Below are 24,212 nucleotides of genomic sequence, written 5' to 3'. Positions count from 1 at the left end.
GGTAAGGGGTAGAGCCAGGGTTTAGATCTAGGCAGTCCGATGCCTGAGCCTGGGCTTCTTTCTAACCACCCACACGCCACCTTTCATACCTTGACCCCAAGGTAAGCCAGAGCTAGATGGAGAACTGCAGGAGTTCAGGATTGTTCACAAGGAAAGGACATCGATACTTCAGAACATTTATTCATATTTGATTGGGGTCTTATTTCTGGCATCGTGTGAAATTGATATTCTTAATATAAATTCTCAATTTCTTCACTTATTCTTAAATTATAGTTTTGGAGGAGCAGATTTTGAATAAACTTGGTGATTCCCAACCAAGCATTAGTAACTGCTTTAGAAAAAGATTATTAAATAGCTAAAACATACAAAAGGAGAAACTCTTAATGTCATTTTTTTTACTTGAATTGTATGTGTGGCTGAATTCCCTAAATGTGTCTGCTTAAATTGGCACCCTCGCTCTGTTCGGATAAGAACACATGAGGGAGTATTAAAGAACTTTTCAACTGGAGGTGGAGTTACCTCGTTAGTGATTTCCGTCCAAAAATCATATTATTTTAATATAAAGTTATTGATACCAGCTTAAAATCTCACGTATAAATAAGCCCTTGGTAAATAATTCCAAAAATGGAATGAAACGGTACATATTTGCGTATGTTTTAAAATTTGAACTGCTTCACCTGGTTAATGGTGTCGGTAATTTGGCACATGAAAGTACTTGGTAGTTAACAAGCAATTAGTACAGTATTAGGCGGGATAGGCTAACTGCCACATGTACCGACTGAACTGTAACGGCAGTTTGGTTCTATTCCCGTAAGAGCACCGGGCTGGCGAGCACGCCCGTGGGCAGCCCTCCTCCAGCTCATCAGCACGTCGCAGCCTCTGCTGTCCTCAACGTGTAGTTTCTAAGGTTTCCCAGGAGTCCTCTCCGTTCCAGGCAACCAGGTGGGGAAAAACACACGGGGACCTGCGTGTGGGTAGTTTTGTGGGTAAACCTGGAGGCAGCACTCAGTCCATTCCCATCCCATGGCCTAGAACTCAGCCACACGCAGGTGCCAGCGGACAGGAAACTGGGGTCCAGCTCTTTGCCCAGGAAGGAGAACAGGGATTCTGGTGAGCAACCGGCAGGCTCCGCCACAGTTAGAAAAGGCACCGTTCCTTTGGTATGCCCCCACCAGTACCGTTTTGCTACTTATATTTTGAGACTCGTGCTTCTCCCACTTTTGGCGCTTAGGTTCGTTCAAATGTTCGGTACTTTCTGCTAACGAGATAGGGCTGACTGGCAACTGTGTTTGAGGGAAGCTAATGGCATGGCATTATGGATTTTGACAAAGCGGAGGCTAAAGAAAGATACCGCGCCAGTTAGAGCCTGGCTCCTTGCTATTCCTTTTTCATGTTCGGATGGAAGGCCCTAAGAGTTTTCTGGAAGCCCAGCCTCTACTGCTCGTGATGTAGCCGGGCCTGAGTGCAGGAAGCTGTTGTTAGAGGAAGCTGGGCGAGGCACTGTCGAATGTGATGTTTGGTTTTCAGGAAGCCTTGGAGTGGGCCATGAAGAACCACCTGTGGGGTCACGCTTTGTTCCTAGCCAGCAAGATGGACCCAAGGACCCACAGCTGGGTCATGAGCGGGTGAGTCGGACTTGGAAAGCAGATGGCTGGAGCGGCGAGGCCCCCCCAAAGGTGGTGCTGAGGGTGGGGACAGACGCCAGATGCTCTGAGAAGCCACACACTGCAAGCTTCTTTCCAGGTTCTCTTTTCTGAGCTGAAGATAGAATTTCTCTCTTCCAGATTCTTATAACCTAGACACAGATGCCTTCTTTCTACCTGCTAAGTTGAATAAAACATTTTAGTAAAGTTTCCCAGGGCCAGAGTTTCCAAAAATTAAGTATATTTCTAAACTGCGGTCATCTTCTCTCTTTGGGAGGGCTATTCTAGCAAGTTCCAGTAGTGAGGGAAAGGTGATAGCTTGAGTTGACCCGGCAGGGCCTTAGAGCTGAGGGCTTTGGTGTGAGGAGTCGCCCGCTGCTTACTCTTGCAGCGGGGCTGCAGGGGGTGAGCGTGGTGGGGGACGGGGTGGCGGACCGGGAGCCAGGCCAGGAAGAGGAGTCACAGGACCGGGAATTAGATCCGGGAGTCCACATGTGCGGCAGCGGAGGGTGCTGAGACTGGGTTGCCGAGTTAGACATTGCGCCAGCACCCCGTGATCTGGGCGCCAGGGCGGAGGACTAGGACGGACGTCCAAACCAGGATGAGACGGGCAGGGAAGCAGGGGGCATCGCAGCCGGGCGTTTGGAATGAGGGAGATGGACAGTAACCGAGGATCAGGATGGAGAGGAGGCGGTGGGTACAGGGCGCTGGTGGAGGAGGGTTTCCGAGTGAGTCCTCCGGGCCCAGCCGGCATCCGTGGGTTGCCGGGGACCAACCTGCGGTGGGTGGGGCAGGGCCCCTGCGAGGAGCAGGCTTGGGTCAGACAGTGAGAAGGATGTTGCCTCAGAGTGTCTGTCCCCTAGTGCTGGTTAAAGCTGTGAAGCCACCCTCTCGGCCTGATGCACACTGGGTTGTCGAAATCCTGCTGGGCAGAGGTTGGATTAGCCGGACACGTCCACTTGACGTGCAGTCCGCGGGCCTCATGGCTGTCACCCTCCCTGGGTGTCTATTCTCGACGATGGCCTCAGCCGACTCTTTCTTGCTCTGGCCCTCAGTCTTCCCAGGGAGCAGCGGTGCCACCGCGCACTGCGCTGTGCCCGAGACTGGAATGGCGAGGAACCCCGAAGCCTTCTTGCGATAAGTGCACGGAGCGCCTGCGGCCCGGGTGCTGTGAACGGTGGCGTTCTGAGGGTTGGCTTTCCTCTGGGTTCTGCAAGCGAACATCCCACGGCCTCTTGCTGTGGCGTACGTCTCTGCTACAGATTTTTGCCCTGGGCCATTGATTCTTGACGGGGCCCAATGAATTGTAAGAAATCCCTCTTATGGAGCACGCCTCACTCCCACGTCAGCTGTAGAGCTTGCCGTGTCCTCGTTGAGCACCTCCCAGGGCCTGTCATCAGCAGGATCGTTGCTGGTCCCTGCTCCACGCCCCTTTGGTTACTGAAATGGCTGTTTAGTGCTTGCGAGTAAAAGTGCTACAGACCCGGCTTGTGATGAGCCAGACAAACAGCTCTGAGCGCTGTGAACTTGGCCCGGGGAGGGCCGTGGGGCGGGTGGGAGCTGGGGAAGGAGGGGCCCATGGAGAGGAGCTTCTAGCTAAACCGCTGCGGCCCCCCCAGGGGCTTTGCGATGGCGGTGGGTTGTCTCAGTGATAGGACAAAGCTACACAAGTGGTGGTTCCAGAATTAGCCGTCAGGGCTGGGGTGCAGAAAGTGCCCCTGATGATGAGATCTACCTGGGGAGTGTGGCAGAATGAAGACCCTGCCCATCTCCCCCAAAGGAGGGTGACAGACGTGCAGCAGAAGGCACAGAGATGCTCGCGTTCCAAAGGAAGGTGCCAGAACCAAACAGAAACACGCGAGGCCCGGAGCCTCGCTGGCAATGGGAGGGGCCCCTGGGCGTGGCCCCCGCCGACTGTCCCTCTCTCCGCAGCTTCACCAACACACTGGCGCTCAACGACCCCCTGCAGACCCTCTTCCAGCTCATGTCGGGGAGGATTCCACAAGCAGCCACGGTACTGTCGTGATGGGATTTCTTCAACGCCCCGGCGTCCTGAGGGCTGGGGGGCGTGGGGGCTGCTCAGGACGCAGCGACGGCCTTCAGGATGCAGCGTGGGGACCCAGTCTGTTCCTCAGCTCCCTGTGCCGGCCGCGCTAAGGGCTTTCATGCGTATATTTCGCGTAACGCGTGGAGGCGGGACTTACCGTCCGTCTTGCAGATGTGGAAACTGAGGGCAAAGGTGTGAAACGACCTGAGGTTCACGGTAACGAGGCGTGGGGCCGAGACAGCCCCAGACCTGGCAGAGCCTGCACCTCGCCCTCGCCCAGCGCCCCCGCCGCCCCTGCGCCAGCGCGCCTGGGCCTGTCCTCCAGGCCGCCCCAGCGGGCCCCCACCCCCTGCAGGACAGCGCCCACCCCGCAACGGGGCTTCGGAGCTGGGCGCGCTGAGTTCGCATCTTCCAGAGTGGAATGTGGCTGAGGAGAAGTCTGAGGCCAGCTTGATGGTTTTCTCGTTAGGAGAGACTCGGTCTTTTTGTTCCAGAGCATCCCCTCCTCATCTTTAGAGTCTAGGACCCTGACTGGGTCATAACCCGGCGCTGACTCTCTGGGTCGGGTTTTTCTTGGGGCACATACGGCGTGCTCTTTTAGTATGGACATCACAGCTTAGCATTCAGGGAGCTTTTCTTAAATTATATCCTTTAATGTTAGTTTTGTTCCATTCTATTGGTTTTCTTTTCAGGAACTCCATGTATATATGCAGTATATATGAATGTGAATTATATATATAATTTTTCTCTCTTTTCTCTCTTTCTCTCCCTCCCTTCCCTCCTCCCCCTCCCTCCTCATCTTTCCCTCTTTCCTTTTTCCTTCTTTCCACCCTCTGTGTCTCCCAGTCTGTTCTCACCAGGTTTCTGCTTCCTGCTGTCCGCTTTCCGTCTGTGTTGTTTGGTTGCCCCGCCTCGCTCCCGAGCTCTGCAGTCTCCACCGTGGTCCACCGTCTCTTCCTTGAGCTCCTACAGCTCAGATTTATACTCTTGGTTGCAGAAGAAATTGTTTCACTATTTTACTTAAATTCACAATGAAATGTTTGGTGAAATGTTTGGTTGTTTCGTGGTAACATCTTTGTGGTGAATGTTCTCTCTGCCCTCTGTTTATTTTACATGTTACATTCCTCCTCCTATCTTATGGCATCTTTGCACAGATTCTGTGCTCATTCATTGCCATTATGCACCTCTAAAGGAGTTGAATCTTTCCCGGGCCAGTTATTTACGTGAGGTTTGTGCTGGGGAGGGGCGAGGGCCGTATTCCAGGCCATCTGGCACTTTCCGCATGACCCGGAGTTTTCCGTGTGAGCCTGTGTAGCCTGAGCTTCTCCCCGCCCGTGGAGAGGACTGGGGGACCCTCTCCCTCGTGTCCTCTCTCTGCTTCCTCCTGAACGCACCTCCGTTCGATCTTCAGCACTCTTGGCAGCCTTTTCTCGTATCTCGAGGCTTGGGTTTGAAACATTTTTTTCGTTTTAATCATTATAGGTACGTAAGAGTTGTATATATTTATAGGGTACATGTGTTCGCGATGAACACAAGTTTTAATGAAAATGGACTTCACGCTTCTGCATTTTGTCCTTCTCGTTGCTTGCGGATAATTCTAAGAAGAAAAGAGAAATGATGGCTTTCATGCCCACCCTCAATCAACTGGCTGTTTTGTAACCCAGAGTGTGCCCCGCAACTCAGCTGACTGTCCCCCGCTCTGCAGCAAAACTGCATCGTGTCGCCAAGCACTAAGTTCAGGAAAGGATAAAATTAGCGATGGTCCATTGGGTCTTATTGCAAGAGGAAAGGGAGCTATATTTCCCCTACTTTAGGTGAGACGGCCGAGGAGCCAGAGGTCGTGTGCCAATGCAGTGCTTGATCTCAGAGTCTGGATGCTTCCTGCATCCTGGCATCTACCAAAAGGCCAGGCTGCGGTTACCCGGGGTACCCGGCGCAGTGGAGGAGCGTGGCAACCGCACAGCGTAGACGCGGTTCCTGCGCGTTTGGCCTGGACTCCGCCCCTCACTGCCGCGCGAGCTTGGCTGTGCGCCTCACGCTCACAGAGCCTCAGGTTTTCAGCTTGGTGGGGATTTTAGTGCCTAGCCTGTAGTTATTCTGAAAATTAAAGGAGAGAGACTATCTGAACACATCAACCAGCAGGCGTGGCCCCTGGACGTTCGTGAATAAACGCTTGTGTTCTCTCTCCCCGCCCCACCCCGTCCATCTACTTACAGTGACTTTTTTCCAAATCACCCAGGGAGGAGACAGAATAATGACTTCCAAGTTTTTGTGTGTTTTTTTAAAATTTTTTTTTATTTTTTAAGCAAGGGCTTTTCTTCTCTTTCACTGATTCCTTTGGCTCCAGCGGGAAGGGACCAGGCTGACAGGTTAAAATGGGGCAATGATGGCATCTGGCCCCTGTGCCCACTGGTAGGAGAGACGCTCAGCACAGGGTGGGTTCGTGGTCTGAGTGTGACGAACGAGAGCTGCTGTCACTGTCATGATCTGTTATCATCCTCATCATCCTCATGGGCACTGCATTGCCCGGGCAGACAAGGAGTGAGCCTAAAACGGAGTTGGAGTTGGATAAAGCATCTTTTATTCCTTGGTATAATTATTACACAAAGACCACATAATCGGGAATAGTTTCGACCTCCAGCTCCTAGTTATTGTTGTCAATCTCCCCGCTCTCCCCATCTGTGCAACAAACCGGAAGTTAGAAGGGCCTGCAAATGACTTCTTTCCTCGGCTGAGCTCAGACCGTGTGTGAGTTCACACCTGCATGTCATTTACAAGGTGCGAACCAAGTGTGAAGCACCACGCTGTGTGCTTTACTTGCTGTCCTGTTTTGTTATCGACACTGACCTTGCTAGGTAGCAGCTGTGATCTCCATTTTAGGGATAAGAGAACAAAGATTCAAAGTGCTCAGGGTAACACAGCAGTGGGTGCAGGACTCAGGCTGAATCTCGGGCCTGCGCTGCTTCCATGACGTTATATTATCTGTTGATGTTTTCTGCCTCGACGTCTCCTCCTTTAGAAGGGAGGCCCTAGGGCAGGACTGTGGGGACAGCACAGTGTCTGTGGGGCTTTGCCGTGGCCCCACGCCTCTGGTCACTCCCTGCTGCCCCTGCTGGAGTCCTGCTGTCTCTGCGGCGCCACCGGACGGATGGGCCAGTCCTTGGCGGGGAAGGGGAGTGGGGACTGAGTCCCGCCTGGGCCCAGGTGGCTTGATCTCCTCACTCCTAAAGTGGCGGTGGGAGCCAGACCTCATAGGGTTGTCGTGAAGGTTAAATAAGACGATGTGTGTGAGAGGACTTTGTAAAAACAGAGAACGGTGCCCATTTGGCAGGGCGCGAAGCAGGCCTACGCTCACCCGCTGCCGTGACAAGCGGTGGTCTCCTCCGCCCGGGAGCTCAGGATGTTCGGTTTCTGCCCCCACTGACGCGGCGGGGTTCTGGGTTCTGTGTCTGGCTATTTGGGGTCGGGGCCCTGGGAGGAAATTTGAAAACTAGTAAGTGACCAACAGTGTCATTTTATTTATTTCCCAATATCCCTGTGTTTTCATGTATCTATGTGCATCTATCTGTCCTCCTGTCTGTCCGTCCCTCCGTGGGTTTTGCTTTGTGGGGAAGGAGGACTCTAAGTCCACGGACGGCGGCGTTGCGGGCGCGCGGTGGGCATTCCCCGGACTCCACACAGGACACAGACGGCGGCCGCGTTCGCCTGCGTTCCCACCAGCCCCAAACGCTCCCGCGCATTTCCCTTGTGTTCCGCTGTTTTCCAGTGCTGCGGGGACAAGCAGTGGGGAGACTGGAGGCCCCACCTGGCTGTGATTCTGTCCAATCAGGCCGGGGACGCGGAGCTGCGCCAGCGAGCCGTCGTCACCATGGGAGACACGCTGGGTGAGCAGACGCCGTCCCCTCCTCTCCTCTGGGTGGTCCAGGCGGCTGCGAGCATCTCGTGCTTAGCCTTCGGTTCTGTGCACGGCCAGAGTCTGTGCCCCGGGCTTCTTCCCGGAGCCCCCGTGTTTTGGGGAAAGCAGCTCCAGGGAAAGGCGTGCCCTTCTTGCCTCTGTTTCCCGGAGTTTCTGGTGCGAGCCGGTGCGGTCCACGCCCAGGGACGTGGCGTTCCGCTGCCGTGGGGGTCTCCTGCCGGCAGACGGGTTTCCGCTCCGGGGGGGATTCCCTTGTAGACGGAGTGAACTCACGAGCCACCTGCCCTCTTGCTGACACCCGTCCCCCAGCGACCAGTTCAGTCAGACAGGAAATTATGTTTTTGCCTGAACTACCCTGGGTAACTCCGTAGCTTTTATTTCTATCGTTTCTCTGGGAACGTGGCCTTATAGATGTTCCAGATTGGTGGTTCTCTCATTTGGCCGAGGGGCAGAACATCTAGAAATCACGGTGTTCCTGAGGGGCTTTGCGACCTGTGCTCTGCCAGACAGAGTCCCTGCGTGTGGGGTCGCGCCAGGTCAGCGGGGTCGCGCCCTGGCCTTGGCGGGGCCCTCCCCGAGGGCCAGGCGTGTGCCACGCGCAACGCCCACCTGAGTGGATTCAATTTCGAGGCGATGGAAAACATGCGGGAGAACATTTTAAAATCGGGAACAGTCTGGAAACGAATGTGATTTCACAAGCGCTGGGAAAAGTCTTCCATCGTTCGACTCGAGCAGGGGAGCAGCGGCCCCGGGAAGCCCGATTCAAGAGCTGCCGCCCCAGGGGCCCCCCCCGCCCAAGGAAAGCCCCCCGAACCCCCCCCCCAACCCTGGGGAAGAACAAAAGTCCCAAAAGTGCCAAACAAAAACCCCCCCGGGGAACGGAAAAGGGGGCCTGGTCCCGCCGGAAAAAAAACGGAACGCCGAAGCCAAAAAGGCCGGGGGGAACCCCGGGGTTGGGGGCCCCCAACCAAGCCGGGGGACCTCCCCCCTGAGGTTCTCCCCGCGGCCCCCGGGTGGGGTCCGCTCCTGCATCTCCCTCCCGTCCCGCCCAGACGGGCCTCGTGGTGGCCCCCGTGACCGGCCCGTTCTGCTCCTCCTGCAGCTGGGAAGGGGCTGGTGGAGGCGGCTCACTTCTGCTACCTGGTGGCCCGCCTGCCCTTCGGCTACTGCACCGTGAAGACGGACCGCCTGGCCTTGCTGGGCAGCAGCCACAGGTACGCGACCTGGCGGGGCGGAAATGGGAAGGACGTTTTCCAGGGGGTTATTTTAGCCCTTGCTGGGTTCCCTGTCTCCATTTTCCGCGTTCTTGCGTCAGCGACTGCTGGCCCCGTGCGTGGGACTGTTCCCTGTGCGCGTCTGGCGAGGGGGTGTCCAGTGGACACCGTATCACAGCCCGGGGGCCTGGCCCCACGTCCTGCGCTGGGAGGTGGCAGGCTGCTGCCTTTGGGCCGCAGTTGCCCTCCTGGACACCAGGTGGCACCCTGGCTCCACAGCCAGAGATGGCCCCTAAAAACAAGTGGTCTAGGTGAGGGCCTGTGCCTTGCGTTAGGGGGCCGTGGGCGTGTTCTGAAAGCCCGCCCGGGGCAGAACGGGAAAGCAGAACATGGTTGTGTTTTGTCCCTGTTTGGGCCCTGGCGCCCCCACAGTGACTCAGCACACAAGCTGCTTAGAGTCCACGGATCCCTCATTCTCCGCACAGAGGGACCCCAGTGAGCCCCTAGAGGAGGCATCGATGGGCGGGCCAGTGTGCTCCCCGCTGTCCTCCCCGCTCTGCGTCTCTCTGGCCCCCTCCTGAAGATTTGCCAAAATCTTACATTGTGTGGGTCATTTTCTTTGCACTATTTCCTTTAATTGCTAACAAAGTTACCCTACGAGGAATGTGTATCTTTAATCTTCACGTGTAGAGGAGAACCAAGGCACGGAGAGGTTAAATAACTTGTCTGAGGTAGCGCAGCTCGCGCACGGTCGAGTCGGATCTGGAATCCGGGCACGCAGGCTGCGGAGCCTTCGCTCCCAGCTCTCGCCCCCAGCGGCCACGGCTGCAGCGACACTCCCGTGTCCAGCCTGCTCCCCAGGCCCTGCTCTCCCACGGCACACAGCGTGTCAAAGAGGCCCCTCTGTGCCTATGTGACGATAGGTGTATGTGGGTAACACGGCTCCCGCCTGTGTTTGTGTTGCACGGGGAATTTCTGCAGAGAAAGCCCTGACCCCCAGGAATAACCTGGTGACTGCGATTTCTGACACCAGGTGAGTCGTTGGGGAGAGATTCCGGGGCGCACCCACCCGGCCGTCTTCCTCGCCGGCAGAACAGGCTGTCATCTGGACTTCTGGCTCAGCAGTCCTCTCACCCTCTGCCTCAGCTTCTTGTCCCCGTGTTCCTGGGCGTCACACGGCCCCTCTTGCATACCAGTTTGCTCGGACGGGGGGTGTCTTTCACAGCTGCGTGCCGGCGCTGGGGGCACGCAGGCTGGCTCTCCGCGTGCGTAAGGAGGGGCCCCGTGCCCCTCGGGACAGGGTGCCTGAAGTCGCTGCCCGGCAGCGAGAGGTGGGGGCCCCCCTCAGCTGGTTCCCGCAGCCTGTCCCCCAGCACCTCCCGTCCCCTCCACAGCCTCAAGGAGGCGGAACCTCCACTCCGGGCCCAGGTCTCTTTCCTCCTCCGAAGCTGCCTCAGGGGTCAGCCCGGGACGGAGCCTACCGTGGGAGGACGCAGCTGGCGTGTGGCGTCTGCTGGGATCTGACCCTGCGCCCCTCCCCCCGCACACCTCAGTCTCTTGTGTTGTTATTCTCCCGTTTCAGTCAAGAGTTCCGGAAATTTGCAACGACGGAGGCGATGCAGAGGACGGAAGTCTTCGAGTACTGCCGGCTGCTGGGCCGCCCCGAATCCTTCATCCCCTCCTTCCAGGTAACTGGGCCCAGAGCAGGCCGCGCTCGCTGTGCCGTGTAGCTGTGGCGGCGGGTCCCGCCTTGCCGTCGGCGCCGGCACCTGGGGGTGACTCGTCTCCCGCATGTCCCTCATCAGCTGGAGCGTGGAAGGTTTGGGTCTGCATTTTATGACACGGAAGCAGGGCCTTGCCGAGGCCTCGCTGCCAGGGGCTCCTGCCTGCTCCCGACTGCGGAAGTCGTGCCCGCGGCCCTGCCCCGCACCTCACTCCCGGACTGCTCTCCTCTCCCCAGACAGCTCTGCCTCCTCCGAGCCTGCACGGCCACCCTCCCAGGAGGGAGCGGCACCAGCCCGGCCACGCGCTGCCCACCCCTGCCCTCCTTCCGAGGCTCCTTCTCGGCCCCGTTGGGCTCCTCCGTCTCCTCCCTCTGGGATCTCCTGCTCTGTCCTGGGCCCTCACCTCCCTTCTCCCCCTCAGGGCTTCAGCTGTGCAGGTGGCGCCTGCCTCTGTCCTTTCTTTCAACTTCTCTGCTTGATGTCCCCGTGTCACCTGAGGTTCATAAGGACCACCGCTGACATCGTGTCGTCCTCCTGTCCCAATCCTCCGTGTGCCCCAAGATCCGGCATCGTCCCTTTGCTCGTGAAGTTCCCCTCACCCCTCTGACCCGTGTGACGGAAGGGGTGGCCCTCAGTGGCCTCAGGGGCAACAGTGGTGGCCCGCGATGGAGCTGGCAGTAGAGGGAGTAGTCAGGCTCTGCAGGGCGCCAGCACGGCGTGGAGACCGTTGCAGCCACAGCGCGGCCCCAGCTGGCGTGGAGCCCACGCGGCCTGGTGCCCCGTCATTCCTGCGCAGACACCGCATCTTCCTGCCTGAAGTAGCTTCTTGGCTCCACCTTTCCCAGCGATGCTTCCTGTCTCCTTCAGCGCGTGGCATCAGAGCGCACACGGCCACAGCAACACACGCACACGGACACCGCACAGAACACGTAAAACCTCGCGAATGGCTGTGTTATGGAGAAACGACCCATTTGTGTCTTCTCCTCTCTAAGCGTTTTGCCAAAGACGCACCTTTGCGAGCAAAGCCTTGCCGGGTCAGCTCCTCTTCGTGCCTTCTCTCCGGGCACCGTGGCCTCTTTTTCTTTCCCTTCTTCTTTCATCTCACCTCCGGTTATTTGGGTGCAGCTTTGGGCCGACGGCCATGACACGAACCAGTTTTATGACTGTGTTCTCCATGCCCAACACCGTGCCGTTCCGCTTCGTGTGTGTTATTTCCGATCCTGCGAGGGGGACACAATTGCCCCCCTTACAAAAGAGGAAACCGAGGCTCCGAGGGCTTATCTGCTGCCAGCTCACACCTCTTGTGTCCCGTTTGCTCTAAGTACTTCACGTGGATTATCTCATTTATCCTTCACATCCCCCAGGGAGGTGGGTAGTATTCATATTGCCATACTAGTGGGGAAACGGAGGCACAGAGCGAGGAGGTCGCTAGCCCAGTGTTCCACACTAGTATGGGCCGTGGATTTGAACTTGGGTCCGTCCGACACCAAAGCCCTCACGCTGGCCCTGTCACTCATGCGTCCGCGGGAGCTCCCCTGTTTTTGTCACGACTTTCCACGGCTTTAAGCCCCTTGTGTTGGGGTCTGTTTTTGCCGCCGTTATATGTCCCTGTGGGGCCTGCTCCTGTGCCCCACGTACACGAGGCCCTCCAGAGACGTGGCCGCCTGGTGAGTCCATGCTCCAGCACACGTTCCAGGGTGACCAGGGCCCAGGAAGACTGAGCCGATGTGGCTCCCATCCTTCCTCTGTAACGCAGGAGCGCGGCCGGAATTGTAACTGTGCCCGTGCACAGAGAAAGTATTCTAAATGGCACAAGGCTCTTGATACTTGGATGTCCGAGTTATCCAAAGCCGGCAGTCAGCTGACTTCCAAGAAGCCTTATCTACACCTCTCTCTCTTTTCCTGTCCCTGCCCGGATGGACTAGTCTCTGGCCCTGTTCCCTTCGCAGGTATATAAGCTCCTTTATGCTTCCCGTCTGGCAGATTGCGGCCTCGTGTCCCAGGCCTTGCATTACTGCGAAGCCATTGGCGCGGCCGTGCTGAGCCAGGGAGAGAGCAGTCACCCTGTGCTGTTGGCGGAACTCATCAAGGTGAGCCTCTCAGAGGGTTCTGTGTTGTTTTATCTTCGATATTCAGAGAAAGCCATTGTAGAGCAGCTTTGACTCCACACTTCATCTTCTTTGAACACGCTGTAGAATTGCAGCCCACGGCAGGCTTTGACCGTGCGTGCCCCAATGCGATAAGCAGAGGCCCAACACGACGCACACAAGGCCGCCCTGGGCAGGCGGTGGTGGGACGGGGGACAGGAAGCCACGTGTGTGCTACTCGAGAAACCCATTCTTGCATCTGCTTTTCTGGTACAGTAAAACCGCATGCTACAGCGAACCATTCTAATTACAAAAGCCGGGTTTAGAAAATATATTTTGGTGATTAAAACAGGAAATGATCCTTATTAAAATGCTTTTAAATGCATGGAATATTTTATCACATGTGGGATACATTTAAAATAAAAAACAAAAACATATCAACCTTTGGTTCCCAGGGAAGAAAACAGTGATCAAGCAAATAGTTGTTCATTAATTGAAGAAAAACCCATTAGCTAGAGACTAAAACGGCAGCTTCATTTTTTGTTTTGCTTTCAGTGGGGCCCAAGTGCTGGATTCTGTAACCCATAAAATTTGTGGTGCTGAACCCCCCAGAGCCCCCAAAATTCTGCCAACAGGTTGATGGTTACAGGGAGCTCAGGGGCCCAGGAGAGGTGACTAGGAGAGTTTGGGGACTTAATCACGGAATGAAGCCTCGAAGCACAAAGCAGTAGCAGCGTCTCCTGGGAGCTGTCAGAGATGCAGGCCCCCAGGCCCGCCCCAGACCTCTGGAATAGAATTAGCATTTTAACAGGGCTCTGGGTGATTCCCACGAACACGGAAGTTTGAGAAACACTGGCGCAGAACAGACAGCTTTGCAGAGAAATAAGACTGAGTTTCTCCTCCTATTTTATTTAGTATCTAACCCCCAAAATGGGTTGTTTATTTATATCGGGAAAATACCTGCTGAATTTGCTATTTCTCAGTTACTATTTACCATCTAATCGCAAGTGAGTTGCGGCTTTCTCTCTCCTTTCCCCTCATTGCTCTTGCCCCCCATCTGTGCATTTCTTTTATTTCTCTCTCCTTTTCCCGGTCTCCCTCTCTGCCTCGGGCCTGTCTGGAAACCTGGCACAGCTGGCGGAGAGACTGAAGCTGTCAGACCCTCTGGCTGTAGAGAGGCGCGGCGGAGACAGAGGCCCGGAGCCGGATTGGCTGGCGCAGCTTCGGAGGCTGCAGGAGGGGCTGCAGGTGAGTGGGGTGGGCCCTCTGATTCGCTCTTCCTCCCCCCAACTTAGAACAGGTGGCCGCCGACATCTGCGAGTCCCCAGCCCCATGCGTGCCGCGGTCTCTGCCATCACCCAAGACGCACCGTCTGCGTCCTGGGAAAGGCGGGGCTCTGGGTGTCCCGGCTGCGTGGAAGCAGTTTCCTGCGCTGGCAGGCGACACAGCGCGGCGCCCTTCCCATCACTCTTGCCACCCTTCCCTGAGGTCCAGATCGTGTGTTTCGTGACCACCGAAGCTTCGCCGTCCCCGTTGGGAACAGCGGATCACGGCGGACCCGTGTCACTTTCATGAAATGTAGGGCAATTGCTTAGAAGACTTCTGGGCCTCTCCTTCTGCTCTGGCAGTTGCGAAAGCCGCTGGCTGTATCGGAGCAGTAACAGAACGGGGCCTCCTTCATTCTCCTTCTCCTGTTCTGCTCCCGGGGAGAGGCCAGGGTGCGTTTTCTGGAGCACACGCGGCCTCTCCTCCCTCCATCTGCCGCACGCCGAGGCCTCCAGTGTCGTCCCTTCCACTGCCCTTCACGGGGACGGGGGCGGCGCTGGTCTCGGGCGGGCTCTGCCGCTCTGGTTGCGGCTGGGAGCCCAGGGCGACCCCAGCGCCTGAGCTTTCAGCTGAGGTTCCCTGACCTTGTCGCTCCCCTGGAAGTTTCCTTCTGTCTTGACGTTTGAGCCTCCTTATTCCTGTTCCTGTTTCTCTCTGTGCTGCTCACAAGGGTTCACTTTATTTTCAACAGCGGAAGCTAACAGGAGACCGTGCGGGTCCTCATTCTGCTCGCTCGGAGCCTTCAGGAGCCCGAGGAAGGACAGCAGGTACTCAGAACGCCACACCGATGACGTGACTAGCTGACGCTCGGGCTCCGGTTGTGCGAGATAAAGGGACGCGCAAACACCCTCGCCGCCCTCCCAGAGCGCCTTCCCGGCCTGTGTGAATCTGCCCCGTGGGCGGCGCCCCTCCGCCCGGCCCCTGCCAGCCTCATGCACCCGACACCTCCCGGTTCCCGCAGCCTGAGAGCTTCTGCTTCGCAGTTCGGGGTTTGACATTCCCGGGTGTTTTCGTGCTGCATCGTGTTGTTGGCTAATTGCTTTGCTTACACTAGTACTTCCTCCCCAGCTGGGTGGCCGTCTTGGGTCCAGAGGTTGTGGTTTATCTGTGTCGTATGCTAGGACTGGGGACGTCGGAAGCTCTTGAGTTCGGAGCTGTCAGTTGCTGTGCAACTGTGCACAGACGCGTCCTTCCCCCTCAGCGGCAGGCTGGCGGGCAGCGTGTCCCCATTAACTCCACGCTTGTTCCCGAGTTCCCGTGGCAGGTCAGGGAGGTTCTCATCTCTTCCCTTCCGTCCGTGGCTCAGCCCTCGGCGCTTCCTCGGGAAGGAGGGCGGGTCTTGGTTTCTGTCTCTGTGAAGGCGAAGGGCTGGAGGAGAGCCAGGCAGGGCTCTGGGCAGCCACCTCCTCCCTGCCCTGCGTCCGGCGCCTGACGGAGCGTGCCGGTCGGCTGCCCACGCCAGTCCTGTGACCTGTGCCAATCACACGTCCACATCTTAGTTCATCGTGTCAGCAAAGCGCCTTCCAGAGCCAACGTGCTCTGATTCTTTAACAGCAAAGCCGGGCGTGGTGTCACAACCGCAGCCCCGGCTACTCGGGAGGCCGAGGTGGGAGGACTGCTTGAGCCCAAGAATGCAAGACCAGCCTGGGCAACATAGCAAGACCCTGTCTCAGAAGAAAAAAAAAATAAATAAAAGCAAAACCATCATTTCTATAGTCTGATTTTGGTTTTGAACTGGAAACTTTCTAAATTTCAAATACCTAGGTCCATTAAAAACTCCTTAAAGGAGAAAGAGTTTATCCCCAAATAAAAAGATGTGGAGTTACAGAGGATGACAATTCCTGCCCCCCACCCCTGGTTAAAGGCTCGGATCACGCAAGGCAGTGAGGGAGTGACTCTGTGAACACGCAGTCACCCCGTGCTTCCCCGTCGTCACATAGACGCCGCAGCGAGCAGCCTGTCCTCGTGTCTGCTTTCCAAAGAGGACGTGAGCAGGAACGTGTCTGGTGTGCTCCGGCTGCAAAAGCCACATCTCAGGTCTCACGTCTTTCTCTTCGCCCTGTGTCCTTAGAGAACACTTTCGACCAGGACCTTGCTGGACCTCAGGGCTACTCAGACGCCCCTGGGCACCGCTCAGCCCTGTGGCCCACAGCCGAGCAGACCCGCCCGGCCCAGCCCAGCCCACAGCCGCCCCTTCCCCCCCAGCCCGGCTCCTACCCAGCAGGAGGGGGTGCAGGGCAGACGGAGGCGCCGGTGCCTCTTTACCCGGTTCCTGAGACCCATCCACCAGGGACTGGCGGCGGCGTGGCAATGACACGGGTTCCTGGAGGAGCGGTCTGGGAGGAAACGCTGCAGACACCCCCAGCCCCTGGTAGGACCTGGCCGCTAGGCTGGCTGCCGGGGCGCACAGTGTGGGTGGGCAGGGAGCGGGCGAGGGAGGCGCAGGCGCCGTCAGAGGAGGGGGTTGGAGCGGTGGGTGTGAGCGTCACGGAGGCCTGCGGGGTGTTGGCCACCGTGCTGGTGCCTTGCGCGCATCCCGGGGGGACGGCTGTCTCCCGGCCCCGTCTACTTCTCCACTGGGACGGGCAGAGCAGGACAAGCGGCAGGCACTCCTGGCCTTCCCTGGCGTGGCGCGGTTTCTCGGGGAGAGATGGCAGGGCGGGGCAGTGAAGACCGTGCTGCCTGCACCTCACGTGCACCTAGCGCAGGCCGAGTCTTCTTTCTGCAGGCTGCGTCCGGGATCCCGCCGGCAGGGACTCCAGCAGAACCCCGGTTTCTGTCCTGGTCCTAAGTTTCTTCAGGCCCATCAGAGCTTGGGCAGCAGGGGCCAAGTGTGGGTGAGCAAGGCTGGGTGGTGCCAGGGACGTGCCGGAGGCCACGTAGACCCTCTAGGATAAGGTCCAGTTCAAGAGGGAGATGCCAACCGAGGGAAGGGGGTGCAGGCGCCCCGTGCCGCAGCTCCACATGGCTCTGCTTGCCAAGATTCCTAAGGAACGACCTTGGGGCAGAGGCCGGGCTGCCCAGCAGGTCCCGGGGTGGCTGGCGTCGAGAGGACGGGGCAAGCCAGCTTTGCATTTACCGTGATCTGCCGGGCTACGGCCTCTGAGCTTCCGCTGCGGTTAGGAAAGCCGACTGCGTCCACCCAGCTTCCAGTTCCGTTCTTGTTTTTGTTTTGTGCTACAGGAGAGAACACGGTGTCCCAAGAAACCTCCCAGCATCCTGATGGCCAAAGGGTCATTTCCAAACCACAGGTGAGAGGGCAAAGCGCGCAAGAAGCCGACGCCCACGCTGACGCTTCCGGCTCTTCCCGCCTGCCCCGGCCTCTCGGCCGCACGCGGCTCCTCCCCGGCGCACAGCGGCTCTCTGCTCCTCGCCCCTGCTTCCTTCCTGCAGCCCCGGGCGAGGGCAGGAGGCCGCGTTCTCGTTCACGCTCAGTCCCACCGGCCCGTGTCCACGGGGGGCAGGAGCCACGGCGCTGGGGTGGGTTTTGGCTGCACAGGTCTCTGCGCCCTCTGATGTCTTCTGACCGGGCGCCGAACGCTCGCTGCGCCCTCCCCGTCCTCAAGGCTCGGTGTTTATGTCCTCGTTTCAGCTTATGCCTGGCTGTGTGTCAAAGGAAGGCCTGCGGTAGCTGCATGCGCCTGCCCATGTGTTTCTCCTCAGCCAGGCTGAAGGTCTCGGCAGGGACCAGGCTCGTTAATTATTCCATCTCGCCGCTCACTGATGTCACTCTGCCCTCAACAGCGGGCAGCGCTGGCCCCAAACCTCAGATGTCCCTTAGCCTCGCCTGGTTAGGGGGTTGCAACGTCACTGTTTCACGTAGAATCAGGGCTACAGGTCTTAAAAAACTTACGTTGTACTGTTTTTTTTCCTGACTAAAGAAGTGGTACATTATTATTATAAACAAATTTAAAAATAAAGTATCATGTAAAGAATCAAGCAAACATCACTTTTAATCCAACAGTCAAATATTTCAGTTCTTCCCTTCCAATATTTTTTAATATATGCATATACATGCAAATGTATGCATATATGTGTATACATGTATATATTTATACATACATGTTTTTAAATGGTCGAGAACACATGTATATAAAGCTTTATTTCCTATTCGTTATTTAATACTATGTAGCGAGATTGTCTGTGTCATTTATAAATACGATTTTTAATCTTGGCGTGACAAAAGCCCTTGCACGGAAGCAGCCCAGTCATCCATTCGTTTGTTCACAAATATCCGCTGAGCTCCCACAACGGCCCGGCACCGTCCCGGGGGCTGGGGAGCATCACTGGGTCAGACACAGCCCGCCTCGTGGTGCTCAGGTCCAGCGGAGGCGACTGAGAGGGGCAGCCACACGTGTGGGGCGTCTTACTTTAGAGGGGCGGTCAAGCAAGGCGGCTCTGCGGAGGCCTTCGAGCCCAGATCAGAAGGGAGCTGGGAAATGAGCCAGGTGGGTATCTAGGGGACGGGTGTTCAGGCAGAGGGGACAGCAAGAGCACAGCCACCAAGTGAGCTCGCTCGGTGCGATTAAGGAAGAGCCAGGGGCCCACCGTGCCCGGAGAGTGAGGAGCAGCAGGGGACGGCTGAGACAGGGCCGGGAGGCAGCAGGCCACGAGGACAGGAGGCCTCCAGGAGCTCGTGTTTCAGTTGGTCGTTCCCACGTCCTTACGCATTTTGAGTATGTTGCCTTCCTTTCTGTTCCTCCCCCGCTTCCTGCCTTTATTCGCTCGCATATAATACACGTAGTGATGGGCGTCCTGATACATAAGCCCGTGTCTGTGTCCTGAATCACTCAACCAGGAGATGCTCCCAGGAGGAAAAGCAGGTGGCCTAGGTGTGAGCCCTTGCTCTGCCATTTCCTGGCTGTGTGACCTTCGACAGGTCTTCACCTTTCCGTGCCTTAGCTTTTTCATATGTGAAATGAGATGACAGTAACAGTCCCTACCGCACAGGACAGTTGTAAGGATCAAACGAATTATGTATATATAATTATATATAAAGCACTTAGAACAGGGCCCGGCGCGCTTTTAAATACTATAGTCATTTGAATAAAAAATGGAGCTTTTTCTCTGTTTTCCCAAAGTGTTTTCCAAAGTTTGTACCAACCATGCCTTACTGAGAGGGCAGAATGTGAATATAAGGGCGCTATGCTTGTATGATTCCACTTAATACGAGATGCATAGAATAGGCAAACTCGGGGACAGAAGGTAGAGACAGGTGACCAGGGGCTTTGGGGAGGGACGTGGGGAGTTAGTGTTTACTGGGTACAGAGCGTCTGCTGGGGAAGATGAGAAAGTTCGGGGACGGATGGTGGTGACGGTTGTAGAACATTGTGAACATACTTAGAGTCACTGAATCGTGCACTTAAAATGGTAAAAATGGTAAACTTTGCGCTAGGTGTACTTTGCCATAGTAAAGTTACTATACAAGGGCAGGGGTGTATTTTAATCCTTTTTGGTGCGTACGTTCACAGCTGATCTTGAGCGAGTCTGTTAGGAAGTGAGCTCTAAGATGAGTCAGGTTTGGTGTTTGCTACAGTCTCTGTTTTGGGGGTTTGCGGGGCTCTGCGGGGTGTCCCCTGGCTCCTCCTCTCTGCGCTAGCACCCGCACCCCCCCGCTCCAGGCCTGGCGTAGTTCCGGAAAGTCTACGTTTCTGGAGAGGTAGGAGGGCAGAGCAAGCTCCGTGAGACCGGGGCTGGCGTGAGGACGGGTCCGGGCTCTGACCTCACCCTGAGCCCTCCGGCCAGCCTGCGCCGCACTTGCTCATCAGGACACGCGCTCTCACTTGCCGAGCAGGGCCGGTGGGCGCGGATACATGAACGTGCTTCGCAGCCTGCCAAGTGCCATCCACGTGTGAGTTCTTATCTTCTTTGCTTCCAGGCACCGCTGGTTCCCAGAGCGCGAAGCGTTTCCGAGAGTTCCACCATTTCTGTCAAGGAGGATGAGGAGGAGGCCTCCGATGAAGCTGATGAAAAACCTTCCCAAAATACCGCACGGAGAGAAAAGCCAGGAGATGGGGAAGCGAGCACAAAGGTGGAGGGAACTGTTCTTCTCTCGTCCCTGTCCCTGCCGGCCCTTCCCCAGTGGTGGGGCAGAGCTGAGCCTGGGCCCTGGTTGCCCCCCGCCCCCCCACTGTCGCGCTGGCGGGTTGATCCTGGTCAAGGGAGAAGCCAGTCTACAGGCCACAGAGATTCCTCTTCCTCCTCCAGAGCTCGGGCTTTGGCTGGTTCAGCTGGTTTCGATCGAAGCCCACCACCGTGTCCCCCTCTGGAGATGGAGACGCGTCGGACAGTCCCGACTCTGAGGTGACCCTGTGGGGGGCAGGGGCCGCCTCTGCCGTGGGCCTTCAGAGGACGCTGCCCAGCGCCTCGGCGCTCGCGCTGGCACCTGGCCCTTGCCCAGTCCGAGTGAAATGGGGCCTCCTGACGGGGGCTTGTGGCAGAGACGCTGGTCGCGCGAGGGCAGGGCAGGGTGTGAGGCCGCGGGAGCCAGGGTGGAGAGCTTAACCCGAAGGGCCGGCGGTGGGCGGCCGGGTGGCTTTCTGAGCAGAGGAGCGGCTGGAGGAACGGCGCTTGGGCTGCAGGCGAGGCTGTCGCCATGGGTACAGGAACACAAGCAGGCTGGCACGAACTTGCCGGCCACCAGTGTCACCGGTGCTGCCTTTCTTTTTCGGAAAAGCAGGAGAGCCCCAGGACATCTTCTGCCCCCCGGGCCAGCCTGGGCCTCTCACCGACACCTCCCCCCGGGTCCCCACCGCCGGGCGCTGGCGCCTTCTCCAGGGGCGCAGGTACTGCCCACCTGTGGTCCGCGTGGCACTACCGAGGGTGGGGGGTGCCCTCTGGGAGTGGGGGCCTCGGTCCTGAGCAGAGGAAATAGCTCTAACTGGTGCTTCCCAGGCGGGGGTGAAGGAGGAGAGTCTGCACCCGGCGGGGGAGCGGCCGTGGGCGTTGAGATCGGGGGCTCGTCGGGGCCCGAGGTGAGCAGCCACGGCGGGGGCCTGAGCCCTCGGAGGGGCCGGAGGGGCTGCCCTGCGAGGGGCTCGCTCGTGGGGAGGTGGAGAAAGCGCCCGCCTCAGTTTCCTCGGGCGGCCGTAGCGAAGTACCGCGGACTAGAAAGCTTAAACAGCAGAAATTTATTCTCTCCCAGCTCCGGAGGCTGGAAGTCTGAGATCAAGGTGTCCCCGGGGCTGTTTCCTCTTTTCTCCCCTTGGCTTGCAGGTGTCTGTCGTCGTCTTCACAGGGCCCTCCACTGCACGTTTGTGTCCGGACCCCTCCTCTTGGAAGGCTGCCAGTCTTGCTGGATTGGGGCCGAGCAGTAGGACCTCAGTGTGCCTTGATCACCTCTTTAAAGACCTCCGTCCAAATACAGCCACATTCGGAGGCGCTGGGGCCAGGGCTGCGACACATGAAGTTTGGGGGGCGGGGACTCAGTTTAGCCGGTAGCAGCTTCCTTAGGTGAGGTTGGGGAGCGGCCTCTTTCCCTGTCCGGGGGGGCCGGAGCTCACCGGAGGCCATGACACGTTCCTGGGGAGTCGTCTGCGTGGTGTGATTTTCATGCCTATTGTTAGGAAAACGGTTTTATTTCTTACAGCCTGGTCAGAGTGCTCTGGCGGTATTAACATACCGGTGTAGGCCTTTCGAAGAACGTGTATCACTTTTTACGACGATATTAACATAATCGACGGGGGCCTTTTCTTCTTGCCAGCGTTGCCACGACAGACCCAGGGGCTGGTTATGCTCGAAGCACGTCTGTCTGCTTGAGGTTCCCTGAGCTCTACAGGAAACCCCCCCCTGACCGGAGCCGGCGCTCAGGCATGCTCTTGACATTCTGGAACCCGGCGACAGGCTCGACAGGATTTTCTCTTCTCTTCCTCGGCAGGGTGTTTCCTCCGCGCTCTTCTGCAGCCCTGGTGTTCTGCTTCCTCCTCCTTCCTCCACAGCGGCTGTTCCCCTTTACAACCCGTCCCAGGTCCCTCAGGTAAAGAAGCCCTCGGAAGGAGGGGACAGGGGCACAGGTTTTGGATTCAGGAGACCTGGCTTTGTAGTCCTAGTTTACCACTGACTCTATGTGAGTTCTTGAGCCATTTGTTTAACCTCTCTAAGTCTCAGTTTCTGCATCTGTACAATGGGGCTAGTAGCAGCTACCTCACAGATACGCAGGGGAAGGGCCTGTAGCCAGAAAGTGCTCAATAAATGTGTCTATTATTGATACTGCTCTTGACCTCCAACAAGGCTCGAGATACAAGGGACACAGCTGGTGTTGGTGGCAGTGGCGTGGGTGTACGTCACTCTGTCCTGGGGATGAGGGATCGTCGCGCACTTTGAGACAAGCTGAGCTTGTTCCTCCGTGATCTGGGTGGACTTAACCCCGCTGATGTATCATTTGGCCTCCCCTGTTTATAAACTTCTTTCCGTTATATTTTGGAGGTGAAGGTGGATAATTAGAACACAACCCTGGGAAGTGTTCTAGACAGAGGCTCAGGGTGCCTGGCTCCATCCGTCTGGGCAGCTCTAGGGGGAGTCGTGCTTGGGTCTGCGCACCAGTGTGACGTTTGTTCTTCTCTTCCAGATGCCCACGGCCACCAGCCAGAACCGGCCAAACCGCCTCGCGCAGCGCCGCTACCCGGCCCAGCCATGGTGAGGACGCCACATGTCCCAGGCCCATCGCCGAGGAGCGCCGCTTCGACGCTGCCCCTCCTCTCAGCCTCCCCGCCCCTGCCATGCTCGTGACCTCCGGAGGTTCGTGCTCGCCTGTTGCCTCCACCGGGCACTTAGAAAGCGAGGGGACAGCGTCTCCCAAGACTGAAGAGTGATGGGAATCATTTTGTCAGACGGAAACTCTGGACCTAACAGCAGACTGGAATCGAGCAGAGTGACGTGGCCGCAGACACCCTGAGAGAAGTAGGGCCCTGACGGTCCCCCAGCTGGAAGCAACACGACCCGTTAGCAAAGTTTTCACACTGAAATTTGATGATTGCCGCCCTTCATAATCCCCTCTTCAGTGACATTTCGGCAGTGATCCTCTTGGTGCCAGTTCTATGCACATTTTCTGTGTGGTTCAGATTAATTCTATTTCTCGCACTTTCTTAGCCGGTCCTATTTTTTCACATTCTGGTGTGTGGCTATCAAGTTAGATTGCTGTAGGCATCATATTGTCATGGTAACCACTGAACCTAATGATGCAGATGGATGGAACATCAGTGTAATAAATGATGAAAAGCGTTTCCTAAAAATTCCTCCCTGCCACGAGAGGGGAGGAACGGGTGCCTGACAGTGTGAGTGCCTCCCTTCCGACCGCAGGCCTCTGCGCACTGCTGTTCCGGGGTCACTGGCGCCGGGGGAGGGGGGCATCTTGGAAATTTCCATTTCTCTTTTCAAATCCAAAATAGGAATGGCTCTTGCTGTCTATAAGATGTGCTGAAAATTGCTCCTCACAAAGAACATTTTTCGTCTGTGTAATTGTACATACAGGTTTAGTACTTTAATGTTCTGCGGTTCTGATGTTGATAGTGATTAAACCCAGATAATTTTATAGCAAATGCTTGTCTCTGGCTGGTTCTTGCAGGGGGAGAAAGCACGTTGACGGTCTCTTCCCTGAAGTCTTTCTGATGACGGTTTTGTCGTGTGATCAGGTGTGAACAGCTGGAAGGAGCCCTTTGTTAGTGAAGCCTCTCGACCGACCCTCGTAACTTCCAAGTCTACTCTGATGTTGTTATTTTTCCGATTTAAAAATGCGGACAAAGCTCCTCTGATTCAAACCAGTCACGTCACTAACTAAATGTTGCATGTTTCGTTCCCTAAAAAGTTTCCTTCAACTCACAGGATTAAATTAGAAAAATGTACGCTGAAGCGTTTTGTACCTGGAAGGCCCTTGGTAAACGCTATTCCCCTTCCTTGCGTGAGAGGCCGCTGCAGCCTCATCGGGGGCGCTGGCACCCAGGGGCCGTCCTGGGGCTCTAGCGTGGGAGTTTCCACGGAGCCAGACCACCCAGGCTCGAATCCCGGCTCACCCACGTTCGCGCATAACCTTGGCAAGGTCACCCAACTGCCCTGTGCTTCCGTTTGCTCATCTATAAAGCGAGGGTGATAGTAATCCTAGTACCTACTGCATAGGGCGTTCTGGGACCCGCCACCCTCTGATCTGTGTGTTTGAACTGAGGGTTCGAGCCACTTCTGTGTGGATTTTGTTCTGCCTCTGCCACCCCCGAGACAGCAAGACCAGCCCCTCCTCTTCCTCCTCCTCCTCAGCCTGCTCAGC

General features: G+C 56.8%; 1 protein-coding gene across 1 annotated transcript in view; it reads left to right on the top strand.

Annotated features, from left to right (window-relative positions):
- SEC16B (SEC16 homolog B (S. cerevisiae)) overlaps nucleotides 1-23,493 on the top strand; it is a 42,195-nt gene extending 18,702 nt beyond the window's left edge. The window contains exons 7-22 of the mRNA XM_012646524.1: nucleotides 1,528-1,625; nucleotides 3,576-3,657; nucleotides 7,457-7,574; nucleotides 8,709-8,820; nucleotides 10,403-10,508; nucleotides 12,494-12,634; nucleotides 13,766-13,879; nucleotides 14,649-14,724; nucleotides 16,029-16,328; nucleotides 17,141-17,208; nucleotides 19,836-19,988; nucleotides 20,165-20,260; nucleotides 20,637-20,742; nucleotides 20,852-20,931; nucleotides 21,834-21,932; nucleotides 22,524-23,493. Coding sequence (XP_012501978.1) covers nucleotides 1,528-1,625; nucleotides 3,576-3,657; nucleotides 7,457-7,574; nucleotides 8,709-8,820; nucleotides 10,403-10,508; nucleotides 12,494-12,634; nucleotides 13,766-13,879; nucleotides 14,649-14,724; nucleotides 16,029-16,328; nucleotides 17,141-17,208; nucleotides 19,836-19,988; nucleotides 20,165-20,260; nucleotides 20,637-20,742; nucleotides 20,852-20,931; nucleotides 21,834-21,932; nucleotides 22,524-22,595 — 1,821 coding nt within the window. The 3' untranslated portion in view covers nucleotides 22,596-23,493. The remainder of the gene's footprint in view (nucleotides 1-1,527; nucleotides 1,626-3,575; nucleotides 3,658-7,456; nucleotides 7,575-8,708; nucleotides 8,821-10,402; nucleotides 10,509-12,493; nucleotides 12,635-13,765; nucleotides 13,880-14,648; nucleotides 14,725-16,028; nucleotides 16,329-17,140; nucleotides 17,209-19,835; nucleotides 19,989-20,164; nucleotides 20,261-20,636; nucleotides 20,743-20,851; nucleotides 20,932-21,833; nucleotides 21,933-22,523) is intronic.
- The last annotated feature ends 719 nt before the right edge of the window (nucleotides 23,494-24,212 follow it).

This window comes from Propithecus coquereli, unplaced genomic scaffold (assembly GCF_000956105.1).
Source record: "Propithecus coquereli isolate 6110/MARCELLA unplaced genomic scaffold, Pcoq_1.0 Scaffold246, whole genome shotgun sequence".
Taxonomy (NCBI): Eukaryota; Metazoa; Chordata; class Mammalia; order Primates; family Indriidae; genus Propithecus; species Propithecus coquereli.
Note: the sequence above shows the minus strand (reverse complement) of the source record. Positions and strands in the feature narration are given on the sequence as shown.